The following is a 12,326-nucleotide window of genomic DNA, read 5'->3' on the forward strand; positions in this document are numbered from 1 at the left end:
TGTTTTTTCACCATTGCAATGCCTTTGTGAGAATAATTGCTAGATGTAGAGAGGACATCTTTGATCTGGCTCTATGATAAGATTTTCATAAATGATAATAGTAGAACATGTTTTTACAGTCACAAAATTGGCTGAAAGGTTCAGCAGCTGTAGGGTACAGCACTGAGTGCCAAGGAGAGTCCCCTCCTCTATGGCTGCAGATGCACGAAAGGATAAAGAAATACTCAGGGAAGAATTATCTGCCTCAAGGGGCTGTGAGGATCAAAACAGATAATGGATGGAAAGTGTTGGGTAAACTGCAAAAGCTATTCAAATGCCACCTCTTCTCATTATATGGTTAGGATACCATGAAGCAACTTCCTCAAAAACACTATTGCTAACACCCTTCCTGATGGTTTAGGTGGAAGAACAACTATTCTTAGCATCTTAGCACCCAAAGAGATGAGTCTCAAGTCTCTGATTTCAAAGTCTCAATGTGGCATAGTAGAAAGAACCCTGAATAATAATAATAATAATAATAATAATAATAATGTAGTAATAAACAACTAGTATGTATACAGCACTCAATATATGCCAGGCACTGTACTAAGTGTTTTCAATTAGTACTTTAAGGTTTGCAAAACAATTTACAAATATTATCTCATGTGATCACATCAACTCTGGAAACAATTGCAATTATTATCTCCATATTATAGATGAGGAAACTGAGGCAGGCAGCTAAAGTGACTCACCCAGGGTCACAAAGCAAATGACTATCTGAGGCAGGATTTGAACTGAGGTCTTCTTGACATCAGGTCCTACCCTGTACTGTACTGGTTTAGGTAAACCTGGGTTCAAGCACAGCCTGATTCATTTACTATCACGTGAGATTATGGACAAGTAATTTAAAAGCTCAAAACCTGTCTCCTCATCTTTAAATAAGGGGTAATAAAACTCACTTTCCTTAAATCAGAATAATTGTAAATAAAGTACTTTCCTCAATGTTTCTGAATTCCTATTATCTGTATTTTTTCTTCATTAAAATAAAACATCATTTATAAAAATCAATACACAATGATCATCAGTTCTTAGCCTCTCCTTTGAAAAATGTGTGGGACACTAGAACCAACACTTGTGGGAGTGGCAAGGAGCAGATGGCAAGGAGAGGGCTTGGGGAGTAAAAGCAGATGTTGAGATCTTTTTCTTCTTGGCATCTGGGATATGACATAAATAAAATACTTATTGTCTTTAGGTAGACAAGGCATTGTTTAGATTTAATGAACTAAAAACAAAAATAAAATTGTCCTATGGTGGAGGGGGAAAAGGGAGGGAAGAAGGAGAAGGAGAAGAAATGGGAGGAAAACAAGCAAGAGAGATGAGGAGAAAGAGAAGGATGAGAAAGAAAAGGGAGAAAAAGAAGAGGGATCTAGAAAGAGGATCTAGAAGAGAAAGGGCAGAGGAGGATAAGGAAGATAAAGGGGAAGAAAGAAAAAGAAGGAAAGGGGAGAAGAGGAAGAAGAGGAAAAAATAGACGAAATCATCATAACCAAAGAACCCAGAGTTGGAAAGAACCCCAGAGGCCATCTACTTCAACCCACATCTCACCAAGAATCTCTTTTCCATCATTAATAACACATAGTCATCTAGCCTTAGTTTGAAGACTGCCAACAGGAAGGAATATACTATAGGAATATAGGTAGGAATATATAGTATAGGAATATAGGAAGGAATATACTTCTAAGACAGACCATTCCACCATGGGAACCATTGTAATTGTTAGGGCATTTTTAAAAATTTATATTGTATTGAAAATTCTCTGTCAATCTACTTGTCATTCTTAGGTCTTCCCTATTAGACCAAGCAGTGTAATTCTCTTTTACATAACAACCCTTCAGATACTGGAACACAATTATCATGTCCCTGGTACATTATCTCTTCTTAAGTTAGACACTCTTGATTCCTTTCATTGACTCTCATACAACATAATGCTGAAGACTGCTTAGCCTCCTCCTTTCCTCTTCTGGATACTCCAACTTATCAATGTCCTTTCTAAAATGTACACAGAGTGAAACACAAAACAACACACCTATCTGTGATGACTATAGTAAAGCATAGTAGAAAAATTATTTACCTAATTTTGCACATTACTTTTCTTCTAATGAAACATGGGGAAAGGAGGAAAAGGTAAAAAGGGAGAAGGAGAAGGAGTTAACAAATTGACAACCTAGCACTACACATTGGTATATCTGATAGAGTTTAAAAATTCAAGGTAATCTTTCAGTGAGTTGGGTTGATTTTCAATCTAAGATGGAAAGACTCTCACAGGGAAAGAAATCATAGAGAAACTGTGAACTTTGCTGATGAAGGGAGTATCCACGCCAATAAAATAACTGTCATCAAAGTAGCAGGGTAAGAAAAAATAATTTACATTTATAGAGCACCATATAAAGTTTATAAGGACCTTTTGAATTTCTCATCTGATCTTGGAAATAACATTCTGAAAGAAACAGGACACAAATTATAACCTCTGTTTTATAGAGGAGGAAAGTAAGGCTCAGAAAGGTAAATGGCTTGTCTCAAATCTCAGAACTAATAAGTATTAGAGTTGGGAATCAAAGGAAAAGATTGAGCTATTCCTGGATCTGATCTTTTAGATAATGTAGAGATTGGATTTTCCTTTTTTTTTTTTCTTTCTATTTCCTTTTCTCCTTCCTTCTTTCCTCCCTCACTGTGTTTCTTCTTCTCTCCTTCCTTTTCTTCCTTCTCCCTCCTTTCCTTCTTTCTTTCCTTCCTTTTTCACTGTGTTCTTCCTTCCCTTCCCTCTCCTTTCCTCCCTCCCTTACTTTCTTTTTTCCACTTTCCTTCCCTTCTTCCTTCCTTCTTATTCTCCCTCCCTCCCTCCCTCCTTCCTTCCATGTGCAACAAGATTTAGAACCTGAAGTAATTTTAAAAGATATTTGGTCCAACACCTTTATTTTACATATCAGAAACTGGGTCCAGTAAGATCAAATGACTTCTTCCAAGAAGGAAACATAACTAGTGAGAAGTAGATTCAGGATTTGAACCTGAGTCCCGTGATTACCCTCTTTTCATTGTAAAATGCTGTCAGTATTCTTTCTTCTTAATTACTCTCCATCTTGGCAATGCACAATTACAGTCTGTTAACACATCCCCCAAAGACACTACTTTCTCAGTTGTATGGTAGTTTATAATAATTCAACTTAACTAACATTTGCTAAGTGATCCTTGCAGATGTCTTGTGGGAGAGCTAAGTCTTGTTATTAGTGCAATATGTCAAAGTCAGGGAAGACAGAGCAGAATGATGAGGCTGCTTTGCCAAAGCTGCACAGCAAGATTCTGAGCTCCTCTCCAATTTTAAAATGCTTTCACAGACTGACAGGATTTCATAGTTGGAAGGGACCTCTGAATAGGAACCTGATCTACAACATGCCAAGCAACTGAGAAAGGAATAAGCATTTGTTATGTGTTCCTAATATCTGCCAGATACTGTGCTAAGTGCTTTCACAAATATTATCTCATTTGATCCCCACAAGGACCCTGAAGTGTTACTATTATCCCCATTTTGCAGTTGTGCAAACTGAGACAAATAGAGGATAAAGTGACTAGCACTGGGTCATACAACTGGTAAGTTGCTGAGGCCAGATTTGAACTCAGGAATTTAAATTCCTCACTCCAGGCTCAGTGCTCTATTCTCTGAGCCAATAGCTCCCTCTGGTCTTTTAGTCTCCATTTGAAGATCTCTAGTAATGGGAAGTTCATTGCTTACAAAGGCAATACTTCCTATGTCTGGACAATTTGGGTGGTTATAAAAATTTTTCCTCATATCCCATTAAATTCTACAATACAAAGCAGAACTCTTATTTCAATGGTCTTTCCATTGAATCATACTGCTTCCCAGGTATGAAGTAGCCAAGAGGTATTCCCATAAACTACACGGTTTATCTTGAATGAGGAGAATTGAAGCACCAGTAATAGAAGGTCTGTTATTCCTATATATCAGAGCTGACCCTTGCTGGCATATTTTACGCAATGATAGACATTTCCTAACTGTGCAGGCTTCGCACTGCTAAATATTGGGAAAATTAGAAGGCTCATGTCTGTTCCTAGTAAACAGCTAAGAGCCCTTCCAATAGTGACAGGATGTGTCAGGGTATCCCTGTTTAGAGACAACATGGCATGGCATAGTAGAAATGAATAGGATTTAAAATGGGAGAAACTGAGTTGGAGCCCAACTTTAACACTCACTACAGGCTGTGTATTAAATTGCCTCTCAGCTACTCTGGATCCATCTTGTACCTATTTCTATACATACTGTCTCTCCCATTAGAATGTAAGTTCTTTGAAGGCAGGGTCTTATTTGCTTTCTCTTTGGATGAGCAGCACTTAGAACAGTCCTTAAAACATATCAGACACTGAATACATGCTTGCTGATTAATTGTTTGATTGTTTGACTTTGGGCAAATCCCAACCTTTTTAACCTAACTTTCCTTATCTTTAAAATAAATAGTTAGGATTTGATGCTATTTAAGGCTCCTTCTAGTTTCAATCCTTTCCATTCTACATTCCAAATACTGACCTGTTTGGAAGAAAAAAAAAATCCTAACATAAGTGAGACAACTAGAAAACAACTAACACCCTGCATGACCTTGGATAGGTCACTTTTTCTCTCTCGACCTTAATTTTCCTCTTCTGCAAAATGAAGGCATCAGACCATATAATCACTAAGCTCCTCTTCAGTATTGCCATTCTGTTTTCTAATTACCTGTAATAGTAGCATAGAATCATAAATTTAAAGCTCAAAGGGACCATAGAGACAATCTAATCCAACCTCTTCATTTAGAAATGAAGAAATTGAGGCCCAGAGAGGTTAAGCAGTTTCCTTAAGTTATACAGGTACTAAATGACAGAGCTGGGATCTAAAAGCAGGTCTTTGACTCCAAATCTAACTTGTTTTTTTTTTTCCTCTTCACTGTGGTATGGTGCTTTTTCACACTCTGTGTTCTATAGTCCCTCTCAGTTTTAATGTTCCATGATAATATAAGAAAATAAATCTTTATTAAGCAAGCATCTAGTATATGCACAGAACAGTGCTATGGAAGGACAGAAGAGAAGTAGAAGAGCTGGTCTATATCATATTTCCGGAACTTATACTGTGTGTGGAGAGATGACTCAAGTGCAAAAATATATCATGGAATAAATGTATCTAGATTAAGACAAAATGGAAGGTGACTAATTCAAAACATTACTTGATAAGTGCATTAGAAAGGAAATAAAGTGAGAGACCCTATGGCACATGTAATAAAGGCTGGAAAGGGTTCAAAGAAGAGATGGAATCCAGTATCACATAACTTACTGTTCCAGGGAAGCCAGGGGGACCAGGGGGACCAGCAGGACCAGCAGGACCAGCTTCCCCCTGAAGAACAAAGAGAATGAAACCATCATTCATGTAGCAAGCCTTTTATCAAGTGGGTAATATGTCCAAAGTGATGTACCCTTGTCAGCAACAATCACAAAATTCATGGAAGACATGGCTATGGCCATCAAAGAGCTTCTATTTTAGTTGGGGGACAGGACATTCAAACATGGCAGTAAGTGTGATTCATGACATTACATGACAAATATGTTAGAAAATTTGAAAAAAAGGTGTTATGTAAGGTCTGAAGGGGGAAGCTTAATAGCAGACGAGAGATTTAGAAAGACTTTGCAAAGAAGGCTGCATTTGAGATGAACTTTAAACAAGGGTAAGGAAGTCAGCAGGTCAAAGGAGAAAGGGAGTATATGTTAGGAATAGGGGAGAATATGAGCAGAGGGACCTGTAGATTGTAGAGCGTAATGCAAAGGGACAGTGGGGTGGAGGTTGGGGTTGAAGGGTGATTGAGAGCATGAAGTACTTGACTTGAAGGACCATGTTTTTGCCTTTCTTTGTATCCTCAGAGTTTAGGACAGTTCCAGGAACCCTGTAAGCACTTAATAAATGTTGTTGACAGAATCTAGTTTAGCTGGGGCATAGGGTGTGTACAGGATAATGTGAAATAACACTGGAAAGGTAAGGTGACACCTATGGAAGATTTTGAATATTAGAAGAGTAGAGGACTTTCACTATATGACTTAATCTCTAAATAAGAAAGTATTCAGCCAAAGGTAAAGGAGTGGGAAAATTAATTATAGCAGGTAGAGTGAAGATGCAGAATATTTCTTATGAGGACTATGCAATAATACTGGTGATTGATGATGAGGGCTTGTACTAGGGTTCTGTTGAAAGGAATTTTTAAAAAAGAGTGACTTTGAGGGTTTCTGTTGGTCCTACAGTCAAACAATATTTCATGTGCACAATGGAATACAAATTTAAATCTTGTGAATCAACTATGAACTCTGGTTATGATAATGTGTCCTTGGAAAGAGAGTTATCTCCCAGTGAATGAATGTAGCATGATGGACTAGGAAAAATTTACAAATCTTGTTTAATCATTAGGTTCTGAGAAGGTGAGAAACATACCCCATGTGCCCAGCTCAGTCTATGCCCATTTATACCCAAAGGGAAGCACCTTTCTTTAGTTAAAGTTGCATTTTAGAATTTTGCTGGAAGTACCAGCAGCTTAAGGGGAACAATAAAAGAGGGTTTATTATCCTAAGCCTTTGAGTGCTAGAAATGAGTTTTCTCTCTGAAATGATGTTTCTGAAAAGTCCATGAGTATAAAGCACTCTATAGCTTGGTTTGTGAAAGTCCCCTTTCCTATGCTGCCATCTCTTTTTGGGCCACATCCTTTCCAGAGGGCATCGCTCTATAAAGGAGGAAAGAAACTGAATGAGAGAGCCTGTGAGAAAAAAGAGAAGTAGGAATTGGGAGAAGGAGTTGAGAGACTGAAAGGCAAGAGAGGCAGGGAGGTAGAAAAACACAGAACTGAAAGGGATGGAGAAAGAATGAAAGATCAAGAGGCAGAGAACAAGAGAAAAAAAGAAACAAAGGAGAAGAAAGTGATAGAAAGATTAAAAGCAAAGAGATGCAGAGAAATGCAGAAAAGCTAAGACAACAGAGAGGAAAGAAAAAGGAGATATAAAAAGAATTATTGAAAGATAGAAAAAGAAAAAAAGACAAAATGACAGTGAGAGAACATAAAAAGTGCAGCAAGAGAAAGGAGAAAAAGAAACAAAGGTGGAGAAAAGAGAAGAAAGTGGCCAAGATAATAATGGTTGAAACAGAAAAAAGAGGAGAGAAAAGGATGGTCAAGGAGAAAGAAATATAGATTAAAAAGAAAGAAGAGATAAGGAAAGAGTGATAGAGAGAGAAAAAAGATCAGGAGAAAGAAAGAAGGGTGGGGAAAGGAGGGAAACCAAGGGCAGATAAGACAAACTTAAGACTAAAAGAAGTGGCACAGGATTCAGAAGGAGAAAGATTAACTCCATCTTCCTGTCTTCTATCCTGGTAAGATCACATTGATTATGCTTAGCTCTGAGGGGAGGAAAGATGGTGTTGGAAGTTGGGCAGAACTGGAGAAGGGTGAGCTATATGGTAGGAGAACTAGACGTCATTATTGTACAAGATTTGGTTAAATGTTTGGTTTAGAGAAGAAGACTTAGGGCAGTGAGAAGTCATGACAGCTTATAGTCAACTGTTATTTATTAGCCATTAATTATTTAACTATTAGCCATTGATTAATTCTTTGAGTACAATCATTCAACCAGTTGCAAATCCATCTTTAATTACTTCTTTGAGTCCAATAATTCAACCAGTTGCAAATCTATCTAAGAATTATGCCTAGGCATTGGTTGATTATGAAGACTGTGAGACAGGTACTAGAATATGAACAGGGGGAAGTAAAAATAAATTAACCAAAAAGAAAGGAATTTGTGTTAAAATACAGTAAATGGATGGTATCAGCATGCATAGGAAAAGGTTGGTATAGTCTATTATATAGTTTACTTCTGCCATTAACATGATAGAAAATGTCTAAAAGAAAAATTCATCCATTTAAGGATCCGTGAATCAGCATTTTCCTTTCAACTGATAACAGAGACAAGAGAAATTTTGTCTATCTCCTTCCTTTTTTTCAGGTTGCCAGCTGTCATGTCCTATAGATATCCATAATTTCATGCTTTCAAAAGCTCCAGGCAATAAGAAAATTAAGAAATAGCAAATTGGCCTTACCTTTTCACCTCTGTCACCTTTCAGTCCAGGGAGTCCCAGGCCACCTTTTTCACCCTAATGTACAACAAAGAAAAATAATAAATATCATTGCTCCTCAGACCACTAATAGCATCTGTCTAGCATGACCTTCATGTGATTTCTGCATTGCCTTCTATGTAGCTCACAGTCAAAACCTTGTCTCATTTGATTCGATGAAGGAGGAAGTGTAAGTAATGACATTTCTTTGTATAAAATGGGACATTGTGGAACAGGAAAAAGATTGGATGTAGCATTAGAAGATGTGGGTTCTAATCCTGGCGCAGTTACTATCTGTCATCTGAGGTAAGAGTAACTGAACCTTTCTTGACTTCAAGTCTACTAATTTATAAAATAAGGCAAATGAACAAGATTATTTTTCCAGCTCTATGAAAAATAAAGGATACTGGACAATAGAGAGGAAAAGTAATTTACTCAAGTTCACACAGCTAGATAGACAGAAACATGAGGAAAGACAAATCTCCTAACTTCTAGACCATTTTTCTTTTAAAATTTAAAATTTTAAGTTAGATACACTCTCTTTACCTGGAGGTCAATTTACCAGAAACTCTACCTATCCAAGATATGGCCAGTTTCCAGGAAGGAAGCAAAAAGAACTTTTGACCAGAGACAAAAGACATCAGAAAACTATACTGCTAAATCTCATGGTCTATTTCTCTGAAGGTAGAATCACACAGACCCTCACTCAAAACAGATATGCTCAAATTTTATACACAATTCTAACAGACTTGCAATCTGGTTCCTGTGCCCAGAGTAAATGACAGACCTCGATTAGAAAAGGGAAAGGAGCTGAGAAGAGATAAAGAGATATTAAGAGATAAAGAAAGCAGGATTAGAGGACTTCAAGGTTAAAAGTATCTTAGTCCAACTCACTAGTTTCCAATGAGGAAACAGATGTCTATAGAGGTTAAATGACTTGCCTAATTGAACACAGGGGAAGTAGGCAAGAAAGTCAGGCCAGGAGAAAACATGGTCCTTTGATGCCAAATTCAGCTTTCTTTCCACTATGAAATAATGACATGAAATGAAAGTCACCAGGCTGAAATCAAGGAATAAAAAGGGGGAAAGAAAGCAAATACAAAAACCAAAAACAAAACACAGCAATTTGAAGCTGTTTAAGTCCTCCATATTTCAGAAGGCCTTGAGGGTATCAACACTCTACAATACAGCACAATAGCTGATGTTCTTCATGAAAATGTTAAGTCATCAAGAAAAGTTGAAATGACATTGAGTAAGTGCTGGTTAAAAAGGCAGAGACATGGGGCAGCTAGGTAGCGCAGTGGACAGAGCACCGGCCCTGGATTCAGGAGGACCTGAGTTCAAATCTAGCCTTAGACACATAGTACTTACTAGCTGTGTGACCCTGAGCAAGTCACTTAACCCCATTGCCTAGCCAAAAAAAAAAAAAGTAAAGCAGAGACACAATGTAGAAGGATTTTAAAATGTTTATTATGTTTCAGAAGACTGATGATCTCATAGGATAACAGATTAAAAGCTAGAAGGGAGTTTAAAGACCATTGAGTCTAACTTCCTTAAGAAGGAAACTGAGCCTGGGAGTAGTGAAAAGACTTGCCCAGGGTCACATAGATAATAAATGTTTGAGTACAGATTTGAACTCAGGTCTTCTTGCCTCCAGGTCCAGTGTTCTAACTATTGCCATCACATAGCTGCTCTGAATAGCAAGACTAGTTTAGCTATACTGAAGAGTATTTGAATATGTTATTACATCTAAAATAAGGCTAGAAAGGTAGGCTGAAGGAAAAAAAAATAATTAACTGGTAATCAATCAACAAATACAACATATTTATGGTGTCAATTATGAGCAAGGCAATGAGGATGCAACAATAAACACAAAACAGTGCCTGCCCTCAAGGAGCTTACCTTCTCCTGAAGAGATACATTAGATTAGTAAATGCAAAACTAAATTTGAAGAAAAAAAATACTAATAACTGAGGGGAGTGAGGAAGACTTCCAGGCAGAGGTGGCAGCTAATCTGAACCTCAAAGGAAGCTAGGGATTCTGAGAGTCTGAAGTGAGGATGCACAGTATCACAAACCAAAAAGTCACAGAGATGGGAAATGGAATGCTGAATGTGGGAAACATTTGGTTTGGGTGGGATGTAGGGTTCACTGAGGGCAGTAATGGGACATAACAGTGATAAGTTAGGATAAGGTCAGGTTGCACTGGGATTTAAATATGCTAGAGCATGCAGACAGATTTTGGAGTAAGGAGGCTCAGGTTAGCAAGTTCATATTTCTAAAACAATTTAAGATTTATAGAGTCTTTTCCTTGCAAGGAGGTAGGCAGTACAGTTTTTATTAACTTTACAGATGAAGAAACTGAGGCCCATAGCAGCTAAGGGATTGCCCGTGGTCATATATTACTCAGTATTAGAGCCACTCTGAGAACCCATTTCTCTTGACTCCAATCCCAGAATTTTTTCCACAGATGACAACATGGCAGACAATTCACTCTTTACACATATTCTGTCTTTCCTCTCCCCACAATGAAAAATGGCAAATTTACCTCAAAGTGCAATTAGAAAGATTCATTTTCCTAACATGCCTGCAGGAAACACTACAATTATAACAGGATGGATGAAATGATAGAACACAGAAACTGTTCCATCATTTCTCATTGAGAATTGTTATAAAAAGCAAGTGAGTGGCATTGTTGTTCTTTATCTGGGAAAGCCAAGACAAAATAAAGTGTTATTTTTGTCAGTTGCCTCTGTCAACTGTCAGCTAATACAGACAGAACAACAATAAATCTTAACTAGAAGCAGGCAACGTCTGTGTAGACATTACTCTAATGCTCCTGAAACAGACGTCTTATAAATCCTTGAATTCACAGACAAATAGAGAACCACGGAATCCTACAGCTACAAGTGACCTTTGTTTTCATGTAGTTTGACTCCTTTAATCTACTAAGAAGAAAAATGGATGGCACAGGGGCTAAATTACTTGCCCAAAGTCACCTAGTGAGTTAGTGGCAGAGCCAGACCAGAATCCACATATCTTCACTCCAAATTCTTTCTTTCAATAACACTCCATCATCCCTCATGAAGGACCTTAACACAACAGATTCCCTAAACAGGAAGATTTTCCCGTTCCTTTTGGGCCAACTGAATTCCTAGATGAGGGTTATAGTTACCATATCTCTATAAAATATCACCAATTTTATATTTGAGAACCTAGATGACTTACACACAGCCATGTGGGGAAGAGGTAGCATCTGTATAGCTGTTCAAAGTTGTTACTATTATCTATGGCTCCACAAAAAGCATCAACATTTTATTTTACACGATGGTCTTAGTTTTATGTTGTGGTGATTGATCAATGAGAATTTATTGAATGAGTGAAGTAAGAGCAACAGAGAGAGATACAGACAAAAATAGAGACAGAGAGAAAGCAAGAAAATGGATGAAAATGGAAAACTGATAAGTTCAGATCATGAGGAATAGGAATAAATTATTGTGAAGAGAATATAAATGGAGCAGGGCATCATCATGGGAATGCTTTTATTTCATGTTCAGAACGAACAATAAAGGATATCCAAGTGCAGCTCCTCTGATCCAGTTTTGTGTTGGCAGTGGGTTGAGGGCAGCTAGGCAGAAAGGCTAATGGTCGTGGGTCTTCGGCCAGTCCCCAGGGATCAATATCAGTATTGGGGGATCTGTGATTTTATCATTAGGATGCAAGCTGAAATATGTGCAGAGGAAGGTGACCAGAGTAGTGATAGGACTTAAAAATATGACAAATGGTAAAAGTTAAAGGAATTGAGAATATTTAGCTTGGAGAAGAGAAGACTTGAATGGGGAAGAGTATGATGGATGTTATTTAAGCATCATAATTCTCACGCTGTCATTTTAAAGAGCAATTAGACTTTTCTCACTGGTCCCAGGAGGCAAATGTAGAAGTAATGAAAGAATTATATTACAGAGAAGTAGATTGTAGTTCAACATGTGGAAGAAATTCCTAACAATTAGAATTGTCCCCAGGTAGAATAGGGTCCCTTCAGGGTTAGTAAATTCCCCATCCTTGAGTAATGGTAGTAATAATGATAATAAGACTTAGTGTTTTTAATGTTTGTACAGTGCTATATATGTATGTATATATGCATGCATACACATATATACATGTAT

General features: G+C 37.5%; 1 protein-coding gene across 1 annotated transcript in view; it reads right to left on the bottom strand.

Moving 5' to 3' along the window:
* The window catches only part of COL22A1 (collagen type XXII alpha 1 chain), a 589,887-nt gene that overhangs the window by 170,420 nt on the left and 407,141 nt on the right, over positions 1-12,326 (bottom strand). The window contains 2 exon segments of the mRNA XM_078153760.1: positions 5,354-5,413; positions 8,147-8,200. Of these exon segments, the coding sequence (XP_078009886.1) occupies positions 5,354-5,413; positions 8,147-8,200 (114 nt within the window).

Source organism: Phascolarctos cinereus, unplaced genomic scaffold (genome assembly GCF_003287225.1).
Source record: "Phascolarctos cinereus isolate Bilbo 61053 unplaced genomic scaffold, phaCin_HiC Scaffold_4;HRSCAF=312, whole genome shotgun sequence".
Taxonomy (NCBI): domain Eukaryota; kingdom Metazoa; phylum Chordata; class Mammalia; order Diprotodontia; family Phascolarctidae; genus Phascolarctos; species Phascolarctos cinereus.